The sequence below is a fragment of the Loxodonta africana genome, chromosome X, assembly GCF_030014295.1.
Source record: "Loxodonta africana isolate mLoxAfr1 chromosome X, mLoxAfr1.hap2, whole genome shotgun sequence".
NCBI lineage: Eukaryota > Metazoa > Chordata > Mammalia > Proboscidea > Elephantidae > Loxodonta > Loxodonta africana.
The window spans coordinates 55,053,468-55,081,255 of NC_087369.1; the positions used below are offsets into that span (position 1 = coordinate 55,053,468).

The 27,788-nt window shown below is 42.7% G+C and overlaps 1 protein-coding gene across 2 annotated transcripts in view; it reads right to left on the reverse strand.

The window, feature by feature from the left end:
* SLC9A7 (solute carrier family 9 member A7) overlaps positions 1-27,374 on the reverse strand; it is a 289,782-nt gene extending 262,408 nt beyond the window's left edge. For both annotated transcript variants that reach the window (XM_023557924.2, XM_010597732.2), the window contains exon 1: positions 26,926-27,374. In XM_023557924.2, the coding sequence (XP_023413692.1) occupies positions 26,926-27,244 (319 nt within the window). In that variant the 5' untranslated portion in view covers positions 27,245-27,374. The remainder of the gene's footprint in view (positions 1-26,925) is intronic.
* Between the last annotated feature and the right edge of the window lie 414 nt (positions 27,375-27,788).

Below are 27,788 nucleotides of genomic sequence, written 5' to 3' on the forward strand. Positions count from 1 at the left end.
TTGAGTTATCTAATTCTGTAATTTTATTGTTATTCTTCTGAATTTCTGATTGCTATCTGTCTGTGGATTTTTCCAGCTTATTAAACTTTTCATTATGTTCCTGAATAATTTTTCTGATTTCTTCAGTTGCTTTATCTGTGTGTTCCTTGGCTTGTTCTGCATATTGTCTCATTGCCTTCCTGATGTCTTGAAGGGTTCTGTATGTTAAAATTTTGTATTCTGCATCTGCTAATTCCAGGAATGCACTTTCATTTAAAAGATCCCTGGATTCTTTGTTTTGAGAGCCTGTTGAGGTGATCATGGCCTGTTGCTTTATGTGACTTGATATTGACTGTTGTCTCTCCGAGCCATCTAGAAGTTATTGTATTAATCTATGCTTGCTTACTCTGTCACAGCTGCTTCCATTGTATTGTTTTGGTGTACCCCTATGGGTTGCTTGAGTGAGCTAGCCTGATTATTTTCACCTTTGGTCCTGTCCCCAGCTGGCTAGAGCTGTTATCAGGTATATCAGTCTCGGAGTCCATTCAGTTTTCCTGTATGAATTCAGCTCAGGTTTCCAGGTAGCTGATCACAAAGTGTGTGGTACAGGCTCTGTCCTACAGTATTAGAGGGGCAGGGGTGATTGGCCTATATGCCGGTATCTGATTGCAGCAGGGGGTCACACTCTGAACAAGGCAGTGGGCTGAGAACCAACCCCCGAGTGTCTCTGAGGGAAGTGCATCCCTGTTCCCTACAGCGTGCAGGTGAGTGGGTTCTGTAGACGGACCACTGGCACCCAAAGTTTTTGGTTATAAGGACTGGGAGGTACCAGTTATCTTTGGACCCTTGTCATGGGTCACTGGGTGACCTGAGTGGAGCTACCAGTCCTCAGGTCCCTGATGTGGGTAGGTGAGGACCTTGTTTAATAGGCAAAGCAATGTCAAACGTCAAACACCCACCTCTCTACCACGCAGCTGGAATGGTTGGAGTCTGCCAACAAGGGCCTATTCTCCCGAAATAGGCCCACACAGGTCCATGCAGCAGGGAAAGGTGCTCAAAGTCCATGGATGGTTTATGCCTGGACAGGAGCCGCTTCTGTCCTGAGCTCCCCTGTTTAGTGGAGCTAGCAAATTATCTTTTCCCCAGTTGCAAATTTTTTCCTTCCGCAAGGCCGGGAGGATGGCTCTAAGCGCTCAGTAGCACCTATCCCACGCCCAGGGAATTCAGTCGCTGAAGCCGGCTTGGGGGTGGGAGGGTTGTGGTAAAATATATGCAAGTCCTTAGCTTTTGCCCAGAGCGCCATTCTCAGGTTCTGGAGGTGTGAGTAGGCTGTGTGGCTGGCTGCTTCTCCCTGAGGAAACTGTGGCCGAATGCTAGTACTAGCCCACCGCCGCCGCCACTGCAGGAATGGCGCCTGAGGTCTCCCCGCTTTTCAGGTCCAGTAACTCCTCTCCGCTTCTGAACGGTCTCTTCCTCCCCCGCCCCTCAGTTCGTTTTCTAAGCTTGCCTTTGAAGCTCAGGGCTCCCAGCTTGTCACAAATATACTTGTTTCACTTGTTTTTTTCATGTCTTTGTTGTAAAGAGGGCTTGCCGGAAGCATCTGTCCATTCCATCATCTTGGCTCTGCCTCCTCCAAAATGTTCTATTTGACAATGAATGCAATGCCTTTCCTCTTCATTTTGTCATTCTTGGCATAGTAGACCATATCATTGTCTGATTCTAAATGGCCAATACCAGACCACTTCAGCTCACTAATGCCTAGGATATCAATATTTATGAGTTCCATTTCACTTTTGACAACTTCTAATTTTCCTAGATTCATACTTCATATGTTCCACATTCTGATTATTAAAGGATGTTTGCAGCTGTTTCTTCACATTTTGAGTCATGCCATATCAGCAAATCAAGGTCCTGAAAGCTGGACTCCATCCACATCATTAAGGTCAACTTTACTTCGAAGAGACAGCTCTTCCCCAGTCGTACTTTGAGTGCCTTCCAACTTGAGAGGCTCATCTGCTGACACTATATCAGACAATGTTCCACTGTTATTCATAAGGTTTTCACCGGCTACTTTTTTCAGATGTAGACCACCAGGTCCTTCTTCCTAGTCCGTCTTAGTCTGGAAGCCCTGCTGAAACCTGTCCACCATGAGTGCGACCCTGCTGATATTTTGAATACCGATGGCATAGCTTCCAGCATTATATCAGCACACAAGCCACCACAGTATGACAAACTGACAGATGATAGAAGCAGCAAAAGCACTGGGGAAAATCCAACATCCATTCCTGATAAACACTCTCAGCAAGTAAAAATAGAAAGAAACTTCCTCTGCTTTATAAAAGGCATCTACTAAAAGCCTACAGCTAACATTAATGGTGAAAGACTGGCTGCTTTCCCCCTAAAATAAGAGACAGGGGTGTCCACTATCACCATAACACTTCTATTTAACATTGTACTGAAGGTTCTAGCCAGTGCAATTAGACAAGAAAAATATAAAGGCATCCAGATTGGAAAGAAGTAAAGCTGTCTTTATTTGCAGATGACATGATCCTCTACGTAGAAAATCTGATGGAATATATACACACAAAAAAAGCTACTAAATCTAATACATGAGCTTAGCAAGGTTACAGGATACAAGATAAATACACAAAAATCTATTGTATTTCTATATATTAGCAACAATTAGAAACTGAATTTATAAAAACAATACCTAGTACAAGACCATTACAAATATAAAATACCTGTATAAATACAAGAAACCTATATACTGAAAACTACAAAACATTGCTGAGCTAAATTAAAAAAGCCCTAAATAAATGGAGAAATACACCATGTTCATCAATCAGAAAATTCAATATACTGACAGTTTCCATTCCTCCCCACTCAGATTCCAAGAAATCACAATCAAAATACCAGCAAGACATTTTCCAGCTATATACAGACTTTCAAATTTATATAGAAAGGCAAAGGAACTAGAATAGCTAAAACAATTTCGAAAAAGAAGAATAAAGTTGGAAGACTCACACTTCTGATTTTAAGACCCACTGTAAAGCTACAGTAAACAAGATGGTGTGGTATTGAAAGAGCTAAATACACACATCAGTGGAACATAATAGAGAATCCAGAAATAGATCCATGCAAATATGGCCAGCTGATTTTTCACAAAGGTGCAAAAGGAAGTCAAGAAAAAGACTGTCTTTTTGACAAAAATGATGGAACTATGGAACAACCATATGTAAAAAAAACCTCATTCCTTATACAAAAAGTAACTCAAAATAAACCATAAATCTAATAATAAAAATTTTAGGAGAAAACGTCCTTGACCTAGGGTTAAAGCATAGACATTTTACACATGACATCAAAAATATAATCAATAAAAGAAAAAATGATAAATTGGACTGTAAAACATTAAAAACTTTTACTTTACAAAAGACAATGTTAAGACAACGAAAAGAAAAGCTTGCATACTAAAAGAGAATATTTGCAAATTATGTATCTAATAAAGGACTTGCATCCAGAATACATAAAGAACCCTCAGAACTCAACAGTAAGACGATACACAATACATTTAGAAAATTGGCAAAAGATCTGAACAGTACTGTAATCAAAGAGGATATAGGAATGGCAATTAAGCACATGAAAAGATGTTCAACATTAGGGAAATGCAAATTAAGACACCATGAGATGACATTACACATCTATTTAAAAAAAAAAAGATGCCATGGAGCCGATTACAACTCATGGTGACCCTATGTGTGTCAGAGTAGAAGTGTGCTCCATAGGGTTTTCAATGGTTGATTTTTCAGAAGTAGATCACCAGAACTTTCTTCCGAGGTGCCTCTAGGTGGACTCGAACCTCCGACCTTTTGATTAGCAGTCAAACACTTTAATCATTTGCACCACACATCTATTAAAATGGCTAAACTAAAAAATGCTGACAATAAATACCAAGTGCTGGTGAAAATGCAACTGTAATTTTCATCCATTGCTCATTAGAATGTACAGACTGGAATGTACAGCCACTCTGGAAAACTGCTTGGCAGTTTTCATATGAACTTAAACGTACACTGACTTACCCTATAACCCACCAATCTCACTGTTCAGGATTGAACTGTGTCCCCCCAAAATATGTATTGTAAATCCTAACCTCTATGCCTGTAGTTATAACCCCATTTGGGAATGGGTTGTCTTTGTTATGTTAATGGGACAGGGTTAGTGTAGGATATGTCTTAAATCAATCTCTTTTGAGGTATAAAAGAGATAAACAAGGGAGAGAAGCAGATATGAGGGAAGAGAGATGCCAAGCCACATGAAGACTGCCCATGTGCAGAAGCTCAGAAGAGACAAGAACCTTCCTCCACAGCCAACACAGAGAGGAAGCCTTCCCCTAGAGCGAGTTCAGACTTCTAGCTTCCTAAACTGTGAGAAAATTAATTTCTGTTTGTTAAAGCCACCCACTTGTAGTATTTCTATTATAGCAACACTAGATAACTAAGACAGAATTTGATACTGGGAGTAGGGTGCTGCTCTAACCTACCCAAAAAAAAACCCAGTGCCGTTGAGTCAATTCCAACTCATAGCGACCCTATAGGACAGAGTAGAACTGCCCCACAGAGTCTCCAAGGAGCGCCTGGCTCTAACCTAAATACCTAAAATGTGGAAGTGGTTTTGGAATTGAGTAATCGGTAGAGGTTGGAAGAGTTTTAAGGTACCTAATAGCAAAAACCTAGATTGCCTTGAAGAGACTGTTGGTAGAATTATGGATGTCAAAGGCAGTTCTGGTTAGGGCTCAGAAGGAAGTGAGGAGAGCTATAAAGTCTTTATCATCTTAGAGAATACATATGGCACCAGCAACAGAATATTGCTAGAAATGTGGAGGTTAAATGTGCTTCTGGTGACCCTTGAAAAGAAAATGATGAACATGTGATTGGACAAGGGAGAAAAGGTGATGCTTTTTATGCAGTGGCAAAGAACTTGTCTGAATTATTTTCAAATGTTTGGTGAAGGTAGAACTTTTAAGTGATGAACTTGGATATCTGGCTGAGAAGATTTCTAACCAAGATCTTACAGGGGCTATGTGGTTTCTGCTTGCTGCTTTTAGTAAAATGGGAGAGGAAAGAGATAAACTTAAAAATAAACTGTGTAAAATGAAAAACAAAATTTTAAAATTTGGAAAATTCTGTTGTACAAACTAAGGACACATGTCCTAGAATTTTCACCAAGGACATGGCTATACAATCTTTTGTTAAAAAGATTATGCCTATGACTGATGGATCTAACCAACTACCACAGCAGAAAACTCATCAGCTTAGACTGAAAGGAAGAGAGAAAGAACAAAAGGACAGAATGCTGTCTACCTCTCAGAATTCTACAGGCAGGAAACAGGCCAAACGGGCTACACCTGTTGTCTTCCAAGAAAAGAAAAGGACCGTCCCTGGAGCAGCTCAGAGATCAGCAGAACCATTGGAAAGCGCACAAGAGGCAGGGCCTTCTCGGTTTCAAAGGCAGGGCCATGGTCTCCTGGATCTCAAAGAGTGGGGCCTCCTAGGTTTCAGAGTCGGATCTTTGCCAACTCAGTTCCAGAGTGTGGGGCTACCATTAAGGTATGCGAGGGGGATGGGGCCACTGCCCAAAGCTGAGGGGGCGGGGCTTCCATACCCAAGGGACAGAAGAATGGGGCTTGTAGGGTGAGGGGGTGGAGTCCCCATTCAGATAGACTAAGAAAACGGCACCGCCCAAAGCTGAGGGAACACAGTTGCTGTCCCAGTAGGACTGGAAGGCAGACTTGAAGCCCAGGGCTGAGGGATTTCCACCCAGAATCCAGAGAGTGGCCAACACCTAGTGTCTGGAGGGTGGAGCCATTGTTCAGATGGTCTCAGAGAAGAGAGGATTCTTTTCAAGCCTTGAGAGTTAATGTAATTTGTTCTGCTGAGTTTTAGACTTGCTCAGTGCCTGTTATCTCTTCTTTTCCTCTAGTTTCTCCCATTTGTAACAGAAATAGCTACCTTGCACCTGTTCCACCATTGTACTTTGGAAACAGATAACTTGTATTCTAGATTACACAGGTTCATAGGTTCACAGATGAGGAGGAATTTTGCTCTAGGGATGGAATAAGCCAAAAGTCTCGCCCATATTTGATTTAGATGATTCAGAAGATGAGATTCTGGAATTGGAGTTGATTTAAGACTTTTGGGATGATGTGATCAGGTGAATGTGTTTTCATGTGGCAAGGATATGAATTTGGGGGGCCAGAGTGTGGAATGTTATGGATTGAATCGTGTCTCCCAAATATACGTATTGTAAATACTAACCTCTATACCTGTAGTTATAATCTCATTTGGAAATGGGTTGTCTTTTTTATGTTAACAAGACAGGATGAGTATAGGATACGTCTTAAGTCAATCTGTTTTGAGATATAAATGAAACAAGCAAGGGAGAGAAACAGAGATGAGGAAAGAGAGATGTCAAACCACATGAAGATTGCCCAGGAGCAGAAAGAAGCTCAGAAGAGACAAGACCTTCCTCCACAGCCGTCACATAAAGAAAGCCTTGCCCTAGAGCCAGCACCCTAAATTCAGACTTCTAGCCTCCTAAACTGTGAGAAAATAAATTTCTGTTTGTTAAAGCCACCCACTTGTGGTATTTATGTTATAGCAGCACTAGATAACTAAGACACCCACTTTTAGGTATTTACCCTAGAGCAATGAAAATTTACACGAAAACCTGTACACTAATATTTGTAGCCATCCTATTCATAATCACTACAAACTGGAAATAACCTAAATGTCCTTCAACCGGTGAATGAATAAACAAACTAGGGTATATCCATACAATAGAACACTACTCAAAAATAAAAAGGAATTATTGATATAAGCAACAACTTAGATGAATCTCAAAGGCATTATGCTGAGTGAAAAGCTAATTCCAAAAGGTTACATACTGAGAGACTGGAACACTTATACACTGCTGGTGGGAATGTCAAATGGTACAACCACTTTGGAAATCCATTTGGCGCTTCCTTAAAAAGCTAGAAATAGAACTACCATACGATCCAGCAATCCCACTCACTGGAATATATCCAAGAGAAATAAGAGCCTTTACACGAACAGATATATGCACACCCATATTTACTGCAGCACTGTTTACAATAGTAAAAACATGGAAGCAACCAAGGTGCCCGTCAACGGATGAATGGATAAATAAATTATGGTATATTCACACAATGGAATATTATGCATTGATAAAGAACAGTGAGGAATCTGTGAAACATTTCATAACATGGAGGAATCTGGAAGGCATTATGCTGAGTGAAATTAGTCAGTTGCAAAAGTACAAATATTGTATAAAACCACTATTATAAGAACTTGAGAAATAGTTTAAACTGAGAAGAAAACATTCTTTTGTGGTTACGAGAGGGGGAGGGAGGGAGGGAGGGTGGGAGGGGGCATTCACTAATTAGATAGTAGATAAGAACTACTTTAGGTGAAGGGAAAGACAACACACAATACAGGGGAGGTCAGCACAACTGGACTAAACCAAAAGCAAAGAAGTTTCCTGAATAAACTGAATGCTTTGAAGGCCAGCATAGCAGGGGCAGGGGTCTGGGGACCTTGGTTTCAGGGGACATCTAAGTCAGTTGGCATAATAAAATCTATTAACAAAACATTCTGCATCCCACTTTGAAGAGTGGCGTCTGGGGTCTTAAATGCTAGCAAGCAGCCATCTAAGATGCATCAATTGGTCTCAACCCACCCAGATCAAAGGAGAATGAAGAACGCCGAGGACACGAGGCAACTACGAGCCCAAGAGACAGAAAGGCCCACATGAACCAGAGACTACATCATCCTGAGACCAGAAGAACTAGATGGTGCCCGGCTACAACTGATGACTGCCCTGACAGGGAACACAACAGAGAACCCCTGAGGGAGCTGGAGAGCAGTGGGATGCAGACCCCAAATTCTCATAAGAACAGACTTAATGGTCTGACTGAGACTGGAAGGACCCCGGTGGTCGTGGCCTCCAGACCTTCTGTTGGCCCAGGACAGGAACCATTCCCGAAGCCAACTCTTCAGACATGGATTGGACTGGACAATGGGTTGGAGAGGGATGCTGGTGAGGAGTGAGTTTCTTGGATCAGGTGGACGCTTGAGACTATGTTGACATCTCCTGCCTGGTGGGGAGGTGAGAGGGTGGAGGGGGTTAGAAGCTGGTGAAATGGACACAAAAAGAGAGTGGAAGGTGAGAATGGGCTGTCTCATCAGGGGGAGAGTAACTGGGTATATATGAGTTTTTGTGTGAGAGGCTGACTTGATTTGTAAACTTTCACTTAAAGCACAATAAAAATTATAAAAAAAATGTTACATACTGTATGATTCCATTTACATGACACACTTAAAAAGAAAAAACTATAGTGATGAAGAACAGTTCAGTGGCTTGCAGGGTAAAATGGGAACATGAGAGTTTTTTAGGGTAATGCAACTAGCCTGTATCTTGACTATGGAGGTGCTTGCACATATATATATATATATATATATGTATATGTATGTTAGAATTCATAAAACTAAACATCATAACAGAAAAGTCCATCTTATTTAAAAAAAGATGACTGATAAATCTTAACAAATTATTTTAAAAATATAAAATAGTGTAGATGAAACCAAAGAATCCTCAAGAACACAAAAAGCTAACAGCCAGTTCACACCACATGTTACTCTGCAGTCAAGTAAGAGTTAACACAGCAGGCCTGAGGATGCTCTCTGTAGAAGGGCCTGTGACTGGCCTTTGCAATAGCTCCTGGGAACTCGGCCGGCGGAATATTCCTTCTGCTACTAATTCATAAGGTTCATTTTCATGTCTGGAAGAAAATGTTTTCAATGCACAGTAATATGCCAAGTTATAAATCAGGGTTCTATTAGAAAGATAAAGGGGAGAATGGATATTGAGATATAACAGGAGTCTCTGCTGCACCTGATTAGTTCTACAACTCAACACAAAGTAATCTGAGCACCAACCCTTTTAATAACTCAAGTTAATTTGAGGTAAATATGTCTTTACCTAAAACATATTTTTTAGGAGTGGTGGGGAGGGTTAGGAAAGAACTGTTCAGTATGAACCTAAACTCTACATATGATCACTTACACCCTAATGAGATGACATTTCTCACTTTCCAGCTTCTCAGTGAAAATATGTTACAGGAACTTACAGTAAAACTCAAAAGATCAGCCCCCAGGACATTTACTCCCTTTAGTGATTAGGAACATGTCAAACAAATTTAACAAAACATAAGACTTATACTATTCTTCCCTAGAGATTGTAGCATTTCTGAAAATATAGAATCTTTACTTTTTTTAAAAAACACCATGCAGAGACAGAGAGGGCCACATGAACCAGAGACCTACATTATCCTGAGACCGGAAGAACTAGTTGGTGCCCGGCCATAATCGATGACTGCCCTCACAGGGAGCACAATAGGGAACCCCTAAGGGAGCAGGAGATCAGTGGGATGCAGACCCCAAATTCTCATAAAAAGACCATACTTAATGGTCTGGATGTGACTAGAGGAATCCCGGCGGGCATGGTCCCCAAACCTTCTGTTGGCACAGGACGGGAACCATCCCTGAAGACAATTCATCAGACATGAAAGGGACTGGACAGTGGGTGGGAGAGAGATGCTGATGAAGAGTGAGCTAATTATATCAGGTGGACACTTGGGACTGTGTTGGCATCTCCTGTCTGGAGGGGGATGGGAGGATAGAGAGAGTTGGAGGCTGCCAAAGTTTTCACGAAAGGAGAGACTGGAAGGGCTGACCCATTAGGGGGAGAGCAAGTGGGAGTAAGGAGTAAGATGTATATTAACTTATATGTGACAGACTGACTTGATTTGTAAACGTTCACTTGAAGCTCAATAAAAGTTAATTAAAAAAAAAAACACCATGCAGCTTAGCAGCTAAATACACAATGTTCTGCAAAAACACATTTACATCTTTACCTATCTCTTCATTCTCCATCCTTAAACAGTCCACTGCAATCCAGGGAGATGTTCTCACGCTCAAAGTTTTGCTTCTCAGAAAGAGGCCCCAGGTAAGTAAAGCATTACTAAAAAACAAGAACAAAGTGGGGGGCCTCACACTACCTGATTTTAGAACCTATTATACCACCACAGTAGTCAAAACAGCCTGGTACTGGTACAACAACAGATACATAGGCCAATGGAACAGAATTGAGAATCCAGACATAAATCCATCCACATATGAGCAGCTGATATTTGACAAAGGCCCAAAGTCAGTTAAATGGGGAGAAAACAACAACTATTTTAGGTGAAGGGAAAGACAACACACAATACAGGAGAGGTCAGCACAACCGGACTAAACCAAAAGCAAAGAAGTTTCCCGAATTAAACCAAACACTTTGAAGGCTAGCGTAGCAGGGATGGGGGTCTGGGGACCATGGTTTCAGGGGACGTCTAGGTCTATTGTCATAATAAAATCTATTAAGAAAACATTCTGCATCCTACTTTGGAGAGTGGCGTAGGGGGTCTTAAATGCTAGCAAGCAGCCATCTAAGATGCATCAATTGGTCTCAACCCACCTAGAGCAAAGGAGAATGAAGAACACCAAAAACACAAGGTATTTATGAGCCCAAGAGACAGAAAAGCCCACATAAACCAGAGACTACATCAGCCTGAGACAAGAAGAATTAGATGGTGCCCAGCTACAACCGATGACTGCCCTGACAGGGAACACAACAGAGAACCCCTGAGGGAGCAGGAGAGCAGTGGGATGCAGACCTCAAATTCTCATAAAAAGACCAGACTTAACGTTCTGACTGAGACTAGAAGGACCCCGGAGGTCACGGTCCCCAGACCTTCTATTGGCCCGAGACAGGAACCATTCCAAAAGCCAACTCTTTAGACAGGGATTGGATTGGACTGTGGGATAGAAAATGATGCTGGTGAGGAGTGAGCTTCATGGATCAAGTAGACACATGAGACTAAGTGGGCGGCTCCAGTCTGGAGGGGAGATGAGAAGACAGAGGGGGCCAGAGGCTGGCTGAATGGACAAGGAAATACATGGTGGAAAGAGGGAGTGTGCTGTCTCATTAGGTAGAGAGCAACTAGGAGTGTATAGAGGGGTATATATAAATTTTTGTATGAGAGACTCACTTGATTTGTAAACTTTCACTTAAAGCAAATAAATTTTTTTTAAAGTTTTCCTTCTCAAAAACTCCACTGTCAGTGTGAATCTGAGGCACAAGAACTTGAAGGGAAGAACTTTTAATGCTAAGAAGTGCTACAACATCTTATTTTTTTACTAACAAAATATTTAAACAAATATTTTCAGAGTACCTACTATATTGTGAGGACGCACTCCTTCAGACAAGCCTGGAGGCTATGATCTTCCCCTTTCCAGCATCTTTGAGCTGGAAGCCTAATGATTTTCTCAAGCAGGGTTAAAGGGATATGATCCTGGGCGAGGCGCCAAGATGTCTGCACACCCTGCCTCAGTGGTCAGGCGGGAAAATTCTCCATGTAAGGTCATATAGGATGGGGGTATAAAATAGCTGAGGGAACATACGAGCAGTTGATATTTGACAAAGGCCCCAAAACAGTTAAATGGGGAAAAGACAGTCTTTTTAACAAATGGTGCTGGCAGAACTGGATATCCATCTGCAAAAAAATGAAAAAAGACCCATACCTCACTCCATGCACAAAATCTAACTCAAAATGGATCAAAGACCTAAACAAAAAATCTAAAACGATAAAGATCATGGAAGAAAATACAGGGACAATATTTTATACATGGTATAAACAGTACAGAAAACATTATAAAGAACGTAGAAGAAAAACTAGACAACTGGGAGCTCCTAAAAATCAAACACTTATGCTCATCCAAAGACTTCACCAAAAGATTAAAAAGACTACCTACAGACTGGGAAAAAGTTTTTAGCTATGACATTTCTGATCAGCGCCTGATCTCTAAAATCTACATGATACCGCAAAAACTCAACTGCAAAAAGACAAATAACTCAATGAAAAAATGGGCAAAAGATATGAATAGACACTTCACTAAAGAAGACATTCAGGTAGCTAACAGATACATGAGGAAATGTTCACAATCATTAGCCATTAGAGAAACGTAGATCAAAACTACAATGAGATTTCATCTCACTTCAACAAGGCTGGCATTAATCCAAAAAACACAAAATAATAAACGTTGGAGAGGTTGTGGAGAGATTGGAACACTTCTACACTGCTGGTGGGATGTCAAATGGTACAACCATTTTGGAAATCGATTTGGCGCTTCCTTAAAAAGTTAGAAATAGAACTACCATACGATCCAGCAATCCCACTCCTTGGAATATATCCTAGAGAAATAAGAGCCTTTACACGAACAGATATATGCACACCCATGTTTATTGCAGCACTGTTTACAATAGCAAAAACATGGAAACAACCAAGGTGCCCATCAACAGATGAATGGATAAATAAATTATGGTATATTCACACAATGGAATACTACGCATCGATAAAGAACAGTGAGGAATCTGAGAAACGTTTCACAACATGGAGGAACCTGGAAGGCATTATGCTGAGTGAAATTAGTCCGTTGCAAAAGGACAAATATTGTATAAGACCACTATTATAAGAACTTGAGAAATAGTTTAAACTGAGAAGAAAACGTTCTTTTGTGGTAATGGGCGGGGAGGGTGGGAGAGGGGTATTCACTAATTAGATAGTAGATAAGAACTACTTTAGGTGAAGGGAAGGACAGCACACAATACAGGGGAGGTCAGCACAACTGGACTAAACCAAAAGCAAAGACATTTCTTGAATAAACTGAATGCTTTGAAGGCCAGCGTAGCAGGGGCAGGGGTCTGGGGACCATGGTTTCAGGGGACATCTAAGTCAACTGGCATAATAAAATCTATTAACAAAACATTCTGCATCCCACTTTGAAGAGTGGCGTCTGGGTTGTTAAACGCTAGAAAGCAGCCATCTAAGATGCATCAATTAGTCTCAACCAACCTGGATCAAAGAAGAATGAAGAACGCCAAGAACACAAGGTAATTACGAGCCCAAGAGACAGAAAGGGCCACATGAACCAGCGACTCCATCATCCTGAGACCAGAAGAACTAGATGGTGCCCGGCTACAACCGAGGACTGCCCTGACAGGGGACACAACAGAGAGCCCCTGAGGGAGCAGGAGAGCAGTGGGATGCAGACCCCAAATTCTCATAAGACCAGACTTAATGGTCTGACTGAGACTGGAAGGACCCCGGTGGTCATGGCCCCCAGACCTTCTGTTGGTCCAGGACAGGAGCCATTCCCGAAGCCAACTCTTCAGACATGGATTGGACTGGACAATGGGTTGGAGAGGGATGCTGGTGAGGAGTGAGCTTCTTGGATCAGTTGGACACTTGAGACTATGTTGGCATGTCCTGCCTGGAGGGGAGATGAGAGGGTGGAGGGGGTTAGAAGGTGGCGAAAAGGACACGAAAAGAGAGAATGGAGGGAGAGAGCAGGCTGTCTCATTAGGGGGAGAGTAATTGGGAGTATGTAGCAAGGTGTATATGGGTTTTTGTGTGAGAGACTGACTTGACTTGCAAAGTTTCACTTAAAGCACAATAAAAATTATTTTAAAAAAATAGCTAAGGGAGGTATTTTTTGGTCTCTTGGGCTATGGGTAGCGCATATAGCATTAAGGTTATGACCTACCTAAGTGGACCTACCTGGCTAGTTGAAGGCAGGCTCCCATTGTATCCCTCACCCATGATGCTAGGTGAAAGAAAGGCAGGCGTGGAAGAATCTATACCTACTAGGACAGTTTCCAGAAGCCAGGGGGAGAACAGCGTGTCATATAACTGTTGCATTTAAGTCTTCCACCCACAACATGAGCGGGGTGTGCGTGGAAGTCATCATTTTCTCCTGGACAGCTTATGAGCCAGGGGGAAATACTCACCTGTTGTGTACAGTCTGCTTCTTATTGTGTGTAATAAAAGCTACTTTCCATGTGCTGAAATGTGTTCAAGCTCTGATCAGAAAAATGTGATAGAAATGGAACATACTGGTTATTGGTGACCTTTTTCTAATGACCTCCTGGCTATCTAGAAATCAAATACAACCTGAGAGTATACCGCAGATTTGTCATTTTGCACACAGTTTTAGCACAGCAGAGCAGGGTCTGATGACGTTGTCTCTCATATGTGTTGAGAGTCAATGTGTGATGCAAGCAGTTAACGTACTTGGGTGCTAACCCAAAGGTTGGAGGTTTGATTTCATCTAGAGGTGACTCAGAAGAAAGGCCTGGCAACCTACTCTCAAAAAAATCAGCCATTGAAAACCCTATGGAGCACAGTTCTACTCTGACACACATGGGGTCGCCATGAGTTAGAACCAGGTCCACAGCAACTGACTTGGTTTACTATACGTCAGGCACTGTTCTAGGGGCTGGGAAGAGAGATATTCCTGCCTGTCTGGGGCTTATATTCCAAAGTATTTTGGAAAAGCTCTCCAGAGATTCTGAGATATCCATCACAACTAGCATAGTAAGAGCAGAGGCAGGAGTGCTCCCCAAACCCAGATCTACCCCCACCACCACCTCTGTGACAGTGATCTCCAGAGATAAGAAAGCTTTTATGCAACTGCTCCCACTGAAGGCCTGGAGCAGCGGCTATGAACCAGGTTCTAAAGGGTTCAGTCATGGCCTATGGAAGCAAGGCAGGACTTCCAACCAGTTGGAAGTGGTTCAGTCATGGCCAAAAGAAACAAGGACTACGTACATGTTGCATAGCAACCCAATCTTTTGCACCTTGGCTATTGATCTGAGTAGGAGACAGGCAGAGGTGCCTTGCTCAAGGATGGCAGCCGACCGCACTGCTTTGAATGTGCGTCACTCTCCACAGTCCTGCCAATAATCTAATCTCCCACATCAGGAAACTTTCAGGAGCCTGATATGGGAGTTTGGATTATTGCCAGGACTGTGGAGAGCGACACACATTCAAAGCCATGCTATCGGCCATCATCTTCAAGCAGGGCACAGCTACCTGCTTGCTACCTGTTTCCTATTCATGTCAAAAGCCATTGTGCAAGGGATTTGGTTGCTATACAATGCTTATGCAGCCCTTGTTTCTATCAGCCATGACTGATAGAACTGGTTCAAAGCCCTGCTCTGAACATCTCTTGGCATTTTTGCCTAACATTGGTAGTCAGAGCCTTCTGTCACATCAATGGAGTAACTTGGAGTGTGTGGCCTTTGGGGTGAAAATGAGCAGGCATTTTGGCCCGACTCAGGTTCAAGACTCCCAGGCCCATCTAGCAAAGGAAAACTGAGTTCTCCACATGAACCAGCTTCACTCCTTATAGTTCTACACTGGAGCATGGGGCCAAAGCCCCAGGTAATGGTAAAGGGTCACTTTGCTGCTTTTATACAGTGGACCCTGAAAGAACCGAAACCCAATAGGACTGCCTTGTTTTTCCAGGTCTCACAAGTTTTCTGCCTTTGACAGGGTGCAGTCTTACCACTTTTCTATTGCTCATTTTAGTGGAAAATATTTGAGTTTTTCTTCTCTGATAGGTTTCCGCCTTACACAGGTTCCAGTTTTCACGTGTGTTACTGTACTCTAGGCATAGATTTTCCCTCAGAGACCTCATGGAAACAAGTAATCAAAACAGGATTCAGGTTCAACTCTATTCTGGCCAAATACATCCTAAACCATATTGATCTTATCCTTTAATAGATCCCCACTTCCTCATTTTAAACATGGGACCCTAAACAATGAGGTACTTGACCTAAGTTTCAATTTCTTCATCTGACAAAATGGAACGAATACTACAGTCTTCATACATTTGATATGAAGGTTAAATAGCTTAAAGTTTGCAAAGTACTTAATACAGTGCCCAGCTATTACAGCAGGTGCTCAATAAATGGTTGTTATCATTTTTGACTATTTATATTAACAATCAACATAGTGAAAGTACTTGAAGGGTGAAATTTAAATATCCTAATGAGTCTCAAACTTCAACATGCCAAAAGAACAAAAACACACCCTGATAATGTGTTAAAACACATTTCTGGGCCCACCTTCACACATTCTAAGTCAGTAAGTCTGGAGCAAAACCTGAAAATTTGCTATTTCCAACAAGCACCCAGATGATGCCGATGCTGCTGGTCTCAGGACCACACTCCAAGTAACACTGGTAAAGCGGTCTATGGAAATAACTTCATAATTCCAGATGAATACTCTCTTCAAACTGGGTTACTTAAAAGGCAAAACTAAGTTGATAACCAACATGCAAAACAAACCACACAAAAATCCTACTATTTCATATTTCTGGATTATATATGACAAAGTCTTCATCAAATATGGCAACAGCAACTGGCTAGCTGGTTTCCAAACCTGTCTTCTTCCTCCAGCTAGACTATACTTCCCTGCCACCCCTACAGTTAGATATGGCCTTGTGACCAAGTTCTGTCCAACAGAATCAAGAAAAACAGAGTGGAACACTTCCAGGCTTAGCACCTAAGTCCGCCCTGTATGAGTCTTTTTCTTTCCTCATTCATTGGCTGGAGGGGGAGGATTCCAAGAACGAAAGGGATGATGAGGAGTCCCTGGAGGTGCAAATGGTTAACACACTCAGCTGCTAACCAAAAGATTGGTGCTTCCAGTCCACCCATAGGTGCCTGCAAAGAAAAGCCTAGCAATCTACTCCTGAAAATTCAGCCATTGAGAACTCTGTGGAGCACTGTCCTACTCTGACACACTTGGGGTCATCATAAGTCAGAGTTGACTTTACTGCAACTGGTTTTAAGGGATAAGGAAACCACAAGAGGGAAGGCACCTGGTCCATGAATCACCACTTGCAGAGTCACTTGCCCGACACCATTACATGAGTGAAAATTAAACTTCTCTTAAGTACAGGAGTCCTGGTGGCACACTGGTTAAAGTGCTCAGCTGCTAACTGAAAGGTCAGTGCTTTGAACCCACCAGCTGCTCCATGGGAGAAAGATATGGTAGTCTGCTTTTGTAAAGATTACAGCCTTGGAAGCCCTGTGGGGCAGTTCTACTCCACCCTATAGGGTTTCTATGAGTCAGAATCCACTGGCTGGCAATGGATTTGGTTTGGTCGGTTTATGTTATGTCACTTAAATTACCCTAATACAACTATCCATACTGAATAAAAGTCAAGCAGCACGCTTTAACCAAAAGAGAAAGGTCTCCTAACATATATTCTCTTATAAGTGAAACACTGGCAATATTTTTAAAAGACAGATGAACTTAAAAATCAAACAAAAAAAACTGAACTTAAAACAAAGTTACTAATTCTCAAATCATGTAAGCCTAGTATCTTAGGGCTCTCTAGAGAAACAAAACCAGTGAGATAATAGATGTATCTATATGTATCTATCTATATATACCTATAGCTATATCTATTCTATATCCAGAGAGAGCGAGAGAGAAATTTATTGATTGATTTACTTCAAGGAATTGGCTCACCAAATTCTGGAGGGCCGGCAAACTGAAAATCTGTAGGTAAGGCAACAAGCTAGAGACTCCTGCAGGCTTGTGTTCCCAAATTCGAAGGTCAGACAACGGGGAGAGTAAAAAGTGAGAGAGTTCTATAAATGGCAAAATGTCCATTTCTAGTCTGGAGGCAGAATACACCCTAGGAAAACTCTCTTTTTCCTCTTAAGGCCTTCAACTGATTAGATGAGGCCCACTCACATTATGAAAAGTAATCTGCTTAAGGCCAACTGATTTAACCACATGTAAACATCATAGGAAACCCTGGTGGTATAGTGGTTAGGACCTAGGGCTGATCACCAAAAGGATGGCAGTTCAAATCCACCAGGCACTCCTTGGAAACTCTACGGGGTAGTTCTGCTCTGTCATATAGGGTCGCTATGAGTTGGAATCGACTCAATGGCAACGGGTTTCATTTTGGTTTGGGAACTACTTCATAACAGCAACTAGATTAGTGTTTTACCAAACAACTGGGCATGATAGCCTAGCCAAGTTGATACATAAAATTAACCATGACACCTAGCATCATCTCACATAAACTAATTCAAACAGTGTTAATTGATGCCAGAAGCAATTTAATAGGAGTACAAGCAGGATGCGTATAGCCTCACCTATACAACCTTTCAGCCAGGGATGTTAACAAGTAACAGATTAACAGGGAAGTTAACTTGTTTCCCAAGTCTTCTATTTTTAAATGACAATTTCCAAACATACAGAAAAGTTGAAAGAAGAGTATAAAACACACCTCTTTTACCCACCATCTAGATTTAATGATTGCTAGTATTTTGCCATACTTGTTTTCTGTATATGTGTGAGTGTATAAGGACATCATATTTGGTAAAATAGAGGGTCAGAGAAAATGAGGAAAACTTTCAATGAGACAGACTGACACAATAGCCACAACAATGGACTCAAACTTACCAACAATCACGAAGATGGCACAGGACTGGGCAACATTTCATTCTGTTATACATAAGGTCACCATGAGCTGGAGTCAACTCGACAGAGACTAACAACAACATTTTTTTAAATAAGATATAATATTATATTATATTATATTATTTATATATATATTGTTTTCGGTGAAAGTTTATAACATTTTTTGACTAGACCTTTTGAAAGTAAACTGCAAACATTAAGACACTTCGCCCCTAAATACTTCAGCCTGCATCTTCATTATCACACCTAAGAAAAATAATTCCTTAATATCTTCTAATACCCAGTCCACATTCATATATTCCTAACATCCCCAAAACATCTTTTATAGCTCATTTTCATGAATTAGGGGCCAATCAAGGTTCTTGTGTTGCATTTGGTTATGTCTCTTTGGTCTCCTTTAATCTAGAACACTCATCCTCCCTTTTTATTTCCGTTGACATTGACCTTTTGAAGACACCAGGACAATTATCTTGTAAATTGCCCCATATCCAGGATTTGATGGTTTTCTCATGGTGTCTTATAACTTGTTTCTCTATCCCCTATTGTTCCTGTAAATTGAACCACCCAATTGCTGTTGAGTCGATTTCAATTCATGGGGACCCTACGTACGTCAAAGTAGACTATGCTCCACAGAGTTTTCAATGCTGACTTTTCGGAAGTAGGATCGCCAGGTTCTTCTTCCAAGGAGTCTCTGGGTGGACTCAAACCTCCAACGTTTGGGTTAACAGTCAATCACAAAGATGTACCTAAATCATTGATTACATTCAAATTAAGTATTTATGACAAGAATACTCTATAGATCATGCTATTTGCTTCTTACTGCATCACATCAAAACCAAAAAAAAAAAAAACCCATTGCCGTCGAGTCAATTCTGACTCATAGCGGCTCTATAGGACAAAGTAGAACTGCCCCATAGAGTTTCCAAGGAGTGCCTGGTGGATTTGAACTGCTGACCTTTTGGTAAGCAGCCATAGCTCTAAACTACTACGCCACCAGGGTCTCCATCACATCAGGAGGTACATTATACCAGAGAGTCCCACTCTGAGTAATGAGCAATTTGATCACCTGGTTAAGACAGTGACTGCCAGGCCTCTCTACTGTAAAGGTACTTTCTTTCCTTTGCAATAAGAAAGTAATTGGTGGGGTGATAGGTTGATACTCAGCACTGTGTGAGTACTGTGTGCCCCAACAACCTTTCGCCTATGATTCTGGCATTCATTGAAGATCCTTATCTAAAGCAATTATCATTGGGGGTTGCAAAATGGTGATTTTCTAATTACATCATTCCCAAAATGTTAACTTTTGAAAATTCTAAGACACGCTTTTAGGAAATATCATTTTTCTAATTTTTAAGATGCAAAATTTTACTTCCATTTATAACTTTTAAATAATAACTAAAAGTATTGTTTATGGTAAGAGATTCCTTAGGGGGAAAAAAACATTTTAACATCAAAGGGAAATGCAACCTAACCACATAACTACAGTTTAGTATTTCTAAAAAAAAAAAAAAAATTTAATGCATTTTTCGGCTCCCTGGGTTACACAAGCTGTTAAGCACTCAACTAGTAGACTAAAGGCTGGTGGTTCAAACGCACCCATGGGCGTCTCAGGAGACAGGCCTGGAGGTTTACATCTGAGAGGTCAAAGCCTAGAAAACCCTATGGAGCAGTTATACTCCACTCTGCACACATGGGGTCGCCATGAGTCAGAATTGGCTCAATGGCAATTCACAACAACAAATGCATTTTTTTGCTACATAAAAGTTATTTGTTTTATTGTTTAACAAATTTTTAAACTTGTTAAACAGTATGTGTATATATATATATATTCAGGCCATTCAGAAAAGTATAAAGGGAAAAGTAAGACCTCCCCTTCTTCTCCAACAACAGCTCCCACTCCCAAGCAATAATCATTGTTAAATTTATCTATCTTTCCAGGAAGGATACATGTATCATATATAAATCATATGTATCATGTATAATATGTATATGCATCATGTTTATGTAGTACATAATTATTAAAAGAACGAATGGGATAATACATACATACTGTTCTGCGTATTGCTTTTTCTGCAACACTATGTGTGGACAGCTCCTTTAGGAGGACACTGCAAAATACTTTGTTCTTTTTACTGGTTACATAGTATTCCTCAGTAGGACTCTTCGGTAATTTAACCAGTCCCTTCCTGATGAATATTGAAATTTATTTCTGCTGCACTAAATATTGCTATCCATATAAGATAGCAAACTTGTGCAAGTATTTCTGAAGGATTAAGTCCAAGAACTGAAACTGCCGGATTAAGGGGTATGTGCATTTTAACTTTTCTAGGTATTAACAAAAAAGTTACAATTCTCCTTACTCCCACTAACTGTGCCCTAAAGAATTTTAAAATTATAGCAAACCTCTACTGAACAAACCTCAAGTAACAAAGCTTGCCAAAGAATCAAAAAGTCTAAAGTGGGAATAGGAACTAATATTTACTGAGTACTTAGGTGACAGATACTACACTTTATTCTTTACAATCTCTCAATAATATAACAATCCTGTGAGGTAAATGACATTATCTCCATTTTCCAAAAGAGGAAACTGAGGCTCAGAGCACTTAAGCCCCTTGCTCAATGTTACACAGCTTTATAAGTGACAGGACCAGCATTTGAACCCAAGGGTATCTGGCACCAAAGCAAGACCTGTATAGGGCTTCCCCAACCGGGGCTAAAGTGAAGGGTTCTAAAAGGGAGGGGGGTCTGAAATGTCTGCTCACAGGCTCAAATGTTAATTTCATGCTACCGCAAGGAATCATATTTTCCCCTTTCAGACGTTGCCTACTAACCCACTCGGGCTATGCTTAATAACTCAGCTCCAACACAGCAACGATGAGTCCATAGTCCACAGAACCTAGACAGGCCCACTAACACGTACTTGGAAAGTTGACAGGCGTGGAGAAGGGGGAAGTGAGAAACAGGTGGTAGGCTGGCATGTCATAATCAGATATTTTGGCTCCATGTCAGCTGTCACAAAAACATTTTGGGAAAAGTGGAACTACTGTACACATAAGATAGAATCACAGTTAACTGACACAGTCTGTTTATACCACCTTTCCCTGCCTCAAACACTTGCTGTTTCTGCTGCACAAATACAGTGGGCCTAGTAACTTTTTTTAGTAACTTTAGGATGGACTTAATCACACACAGAGCAGAGAGCTGGTATAAGCTCCCTTTCCTGACAAAACAGGTTAGACTGGCCAGCTACAGATGCAGGGTCTGGGAGGCTGCTTTCAACAGCCCTAGAGAGTCAGGTCTGTGATCACCTTCCCTTAGAGCTGCCTGGGTCTTTGTGAAGGCGGAATGCTTATAACTGTGGGTGGGGGAGTTTCTTAAGCACATCTCTTATACTCCTTAGGTCCTTTGCACCCAAGCAAGCTCTTATTACAGGATCTATTTGTGCAAAAAAACAAACAAACCAAACCCGTTGCCATCGAGTCAATTCTGACTCATAGCGACCCTACAGGACAGAGCAGAACTGCCCCATAGAGTTTCCAAGGAGCGCCTCGTGGATTCAAACTGCCGACCTTCTGGTTAGCAGCCATAGCACTTAACCACTACGCCACCAGGGTTTCCGTTTGTGAAAAGTACTCCTAACATATCATCAACTAATCTTTGGGGATAATAGGAAAAAAAGAAGGAAGCAGAGAAAGAGAGGGAGGAAAACTCTTTCCCCTTTCCCCATTTTGTCTCCATTCCGGGCACAAGGCTCCAGAAGTCCCATGGATACAGTCAACAATTAAAAGGTCACAGAAATTGATAACATAACGTGAGTTAAATAGGGAGAAGTGGGTGTCAAACTGGTTTATTTGAGGCATACTTTAAAATGCCATCGCAAATGACATAGACTGGAGACATGGACACATTATTAAGCGATACACTTCCACAGTTCAAAATTCAAAAAGCACTAAAGGGTATATAGTGACATCTCCCTCCCACCCTTACCTCACAACCATCCAGTTGCCCCCCGCCAGGAAACCAATGTTATTAGTCTATTGTGTGTCTTTTCAGAGATATTTCATGAATGTAACAGTAAATACGTACACACTACAATTTATTTTAAATATTAAAGCCTTTCTTCTCAGATTTAAGTGCCATTTAAATATAAAAAGGTGGCAGAAATTAGATTTTTTTTAATTTTCAAAGCAAAGGGTTTTTGAAATTCAGTTGAACTGTTTTATTCATAAAAATTTACAAACATTTAAGAGTTAAACTGTTTACCTCCAGAAATTAAGTTGGGTACCAAGCACACAGCAGACACTTAGACATTTCCTTAGGTCTTTCTGCTCTTTGGAAACCCTGGTGGCATAGTGGTTAAGTGCTACAGCTACTAACCAAAAGGTCGGCAGTTCAAATCTACCAGGTGCTGCTTGGAAACTCTATTGGGCAGTTCTACTCTGTCCTATAGGGTCACTATGAGTCGAAATCGACTCCACGGCAACAGGTTTGGGTTTTTTTTTGGTTCTGCTCTTTATTACTCAGAGGCAAAAGAACAATTACTCACTTCCTCTATTGATATGGAGAAATGAAATCTTGTTTCTTACTCCTAAGAAACAGAAGTGAAGTCCTGAAAATATGCATTTACATAAATGTTCAAAGATTTTCAAACTCATTTTTTTTTAAATCAGAATCCCTATCCCAATAATCTCCAGCATATAATGAATTGGCTAAACAAATGCCATCAGAATTCAGATTTGGGGGCTTGAAACGGAAGGTCAAATATTCTTGAGTGAAAGAGAGAAATTTTTTTTTCACAGTTACAGGCAATCCACATCAAAATATTAATATATGGCACAATCCAGGACATCACATATTGACAAACTAAAATCCGAAGACATAGAACAAAATTACACCCAGATGCTATGAGATGATGTTCAGTTTCCTGAACAATCATCAATTAAGCCAGATTTCAGTAACATGATCGTTCACAAAATGAAACAGCACACTGTACCATGAACCCAATGACTAAAAGACAGAGGTGAGTTTAAAAGTACATGTCAGCAAAGGAAAATTCTACTGTCGTTTTTAAGCCTTAAGAATACAGAGTACTCATCAGAAAATATATTCTTAAATCCCAATTTATTTTCCATACACTTGAGTCTGTCAGATCTACCTCCTAAAGGCATTTCACTTTGTACTTTAATGAACTAGATCTAGGGGTTATAAAATATTTTCCTGGTGTAGGATTTACAATCAATGTTACCCAAAGAATTTGGTCTCTGTCCTTGGTTCCTGAGAGATGATCTCTAAAACCTTGTAATTTCCCCAGTGATTGACGTGTCTTTGTTGAAGGCTCCAGACCACACTTACCTAAAAGGCTATGCTAATGAGGTGACTCAGGTGGGTGGTGGCCATGCTGGAAAGACCCACCAAATGTTATCAGCTGACGTCAGGAGAGAGAGATAAGATTCAATCGGCCATGCCTGTGTAATGAGGTCTGAGTAAAAGATTCTAGACATAGAAGCTCCATGGGCTTTGTTGTTGGTGAGACACATTGGCGTACATGGATGGGTATCAAGTCTCTTTTTTGGGACAAGGAAGCTCCACTTTGGGAACCCTCCAAGACTTCACCCCTATGTGTCTCTTCATTTGTATCCTTTTCGCTGTAATAAAAATATAATCCTAAGTATAGCACTTTCCTGAGTTGTTCTAGAGAATTATCAAACCCAAGGGAGTAGTGAGAGCCAGCAGGTCAGAAGAGAGGAGAGCCTGAGGGCTCCAAGCTTGTAGCTGGCATCTGAAGTCTTGAGCAAACTTGGCAGTCTGGTGGACTGTGGAGTCTTAACCTTAGCTTGTGAGGTCTGACCTAGCTTCAGGTGGTTAGGGCCAGAAGAAGCACTGCATGTGCAGTTGGAAGTAGAACATAATTGAATTGAACAGGAATCTAATTTCTTCACTCGGTATAAGAAGTGGAATAGACTGCATTATATTAATACCCTTACACATGGCTATCTATATACAGGTATGCAGAAACCTTGGTGGTATAGTGGTTTAAGAGTTTGGCTGCTAACCAAAAAGTCAGTAGTTCGAATCCACCAGGCACTCCTTGGAAACCCTATGGGGGCAGTTCTACTCTGTCCTATAGGGTCGTGATGAGTCAGAATCAACTCAACAAGAATGGGTATACACTCTGTGAAATAGGACATTACATGATTTGGACACTGTAGAACACCTGTGTCCACGGGGTGCAGGACTCCCAGGTGTACTGGCATGGGGACTATTGTGCAGCCCAGGCAGCTCCTGCTGTGGATGCCTCAGGTGAGCGTTCATCTGGGTTCCATCCGGCTGTTGCCATCTTCTCTACTAAGCCAACTGCAGGGAAGGCCAACTTGCCTGTGAGAACCTGCCTGGAGAGGTGACAGTGCAAGCCAAGAGGGCCAAGGGCACTCAAGCCACGGCTGAGGCATCCTGGGCACATACCTTTCCATCAGTGCCCTATAGGACCACACCGAGTACAGCAGGAGCAGAGGGGAACCTGGGTTGAGAGTTTGGGCCTGGGCCTCCATCACCACAGACTAGGTGGCTTCTGGATGGCTCACAGCAGCCAGGCGGAAGTAGGGCTCTGGCCTCAAGGTGGGGATCTGGAGTCCTGGCTCTCAGACACACCTGGGTGCCCTGACACACGGATGTATATACAGTCGGACATTGCGAGAAAAGACATTAAGCGACACATGCCTGTACCTATAAAGGCAATCTTCATTTGCATTATGGCTCAGAGTCAGTCGCCTGAAAAGATAATGTGCTTCAATTCTCCAGCCCACTATCTGTTCAGAAAACCTCCCCACTTACCTGCAGCCCCGGCATAAGTCATTTGTTAGTGACTGATACAACCATTTTTTTTTTTTTTAGATACAACCATACATAGAGCTCAAGAACAGCCAGTTATCAAGGCCAAAGTTTGTGTTCAGACCTATAACTTGGAATAACCAAACTCAATTAGACATGGACCTGTTTCAATTCAAGATCTGTTTAGGCCACTACCTCTTAAAAACTGGAGGGTTCCGTATAGCTCTGTGTAACTTTGTCCCATACACAGTTTGTCTGGGAAGGCCTGGTGGCTATGAGCCCAGCTACCAACAACCAACCAATAACCATGAGAAGCAAGGCCCAGGGCCAGGGTAATTTTCACATTAAAGATTAAAGTGCCTGCTTTCCATTCTCTACCAGGGAACCCTGGATGGAAAGTGAGTGGAGAGATCCCTTCATCACAGGTGATGAAGTAAAATGTTCCCTGTTAGGAACAGTTATCTACTTCACATGAGGATACCAACCTAAGCTTTAACTCCACTGAACTAAATTCAAAAAGAAAGTACTTTGCTTCAGTTCAAGATATGTATGTGTGTTGGGGTGGGGGGGTAGGGCATAGGCCAAATAAACCCATGACTCAGATTATGGCTAACTGACATCCATGTAATAACTGGAGATTTGCACTGACCACTGTGCATGTAAGACACTGTGCCATTAAATCCCAAAAAGGATGGTAGCATCAGTCCACCCTTCACAACAAAAGAAAGCTGACTCCAGAATTAAAATCCTGCTTTTCCTCTCCATACACTCCGAAATGGATCTTCAAAGTCCTGCCCATGTTACAATCTGAGGAATACAAAACCTCCTCTTTTCTTGGAGAAGGCAAGTAACTGGGCATAAATTACCACTGGGACATATAAGCTCAGGAGATGTGCCTGTCTCCCCGCCTGGGCCTGACAGTGATGCACCGCGGTGTGCTAAACCATGCTCACCCTTCACAGCACTTCACACTCAACTGAAAATGCACTAGTGGACGGAATTCACAGGCCGATTTTCTCCCCCAACTATCCTGAAGCCGTAGCTCCCCAAGGGACATGGCTTGGTGGGAGAGACGACCCCTCCCCGTAGGTCGCCCTAGACTTTATCAACACGAAACCTGGGAACAGACCTCAGAAGCGAGTGCCCACCCAGGCTGACCATGGAGGTGGCATCCGACAGGCCCCGCCAGCCCACTTCCAAGCCAAGAAACCCTCAGTCCTCGCCCCCACCCGCACTGTGGCCTGGCCCCTGGAGTGGTGCAGTTTCTGTGAAGTCGCCCACCTTCCACCCCTGCACACACACCCTGTTGAGCTGAACTGGGGCATGGAGTGGAGGTAATGGGAAACGACACAACTGAGCCAGAACTGGCGAACAGGACTGGTCCGCCTTTGTGCCTTTCATTTTCCTGGGTTCCAGGTGATAAAACGTTGGAACGGTGTGGATTTTTTTTAACGGTATTAGAAAGGCAGAAAATGCAGACAGTTGACCTTGGGAACCACCACCGTCGCAGCGGGAAATGGAAAGGAAACGAAACACGTTGGCAAGTGAAGGGGAAGCACAGCGCAGCGCGGGCAGCAGTGCAGCGGCCCGGCCGCATGAGGAGAGTTTGGGGGGTGATGGTTGGGGGTAAGGGGTAGATGGGGGTAGAGGGCGCTCACCATAGATCATGGCCAGTCCAGTCTCGTGTAGGAAGCGCACCCGGCGGTGCTTGAAGAGCCAGATGGTGAGGATGGTGAGCGTGAGCAGCAGGATGAAGGTGAGCAGGCTCACGCTGTCTTGCCGATGGCTTTCCTCCGCCTCCTTCTCAGTTGCAAGCTCCTCCATGGCGCTGCTGTCCTCGGCCACCGCCCCAGAGGAGGAGACCGAGGCCGCAGCACGCAGCCCCCGACTCAGCAGCAGCGGCAGCAGCAGCAGTCGCGGTAGCAGCGCCCGGACGACCCGCCCCGGGCCAGAGCGTGCCGCGTCACCAGGCTCCATGGCCCTCGGGCCTCCTGCGCCTCCTCCGCGCGAGGACCAGCAGCTCACGCTGTCGGCGGGTTCCCGCTGCGCGGCCGATTTGCCCGAGTAGCAAAGGCCGCAGCAGCTCCTCCTTCTCCTCACGCCAGGCTGGGGCTGTGCTGGGAGCTGCGCGGGGGAGGGGCGCGCGCAGTGCGCAGGATCCCCAAGCGCCGCCCCCCGCCCGCGCACCTGTTCGTCCCCCCGCCGCGCCCCGCACGAACTGTGGGACGAAGGCCGGGTCAGCTGTTGCCCTCGGACCTACGGGCTGGGCCAGCGGTCCCTTTGTCTCATTGTGCACTGCACCAGGTCCTTGGGTACCTGGCCATCGTCTGCGGTCGCGGGGCTGGATCATGGGCAGTTGCAGCTGCACTTCCTAAATGGGACGCCAGAGATCGCCCGTGTTTGGCACCACGAGAGCTGTGCAGTAGTTGAGTCCTGGCTCTGGCGCCACCGCCAGGTGTGTGACCTCGGGCCAGTATGTAGCGCCCTGGGCCCAGCAAAGTGGGGGTTCTGGAGGAGCAGT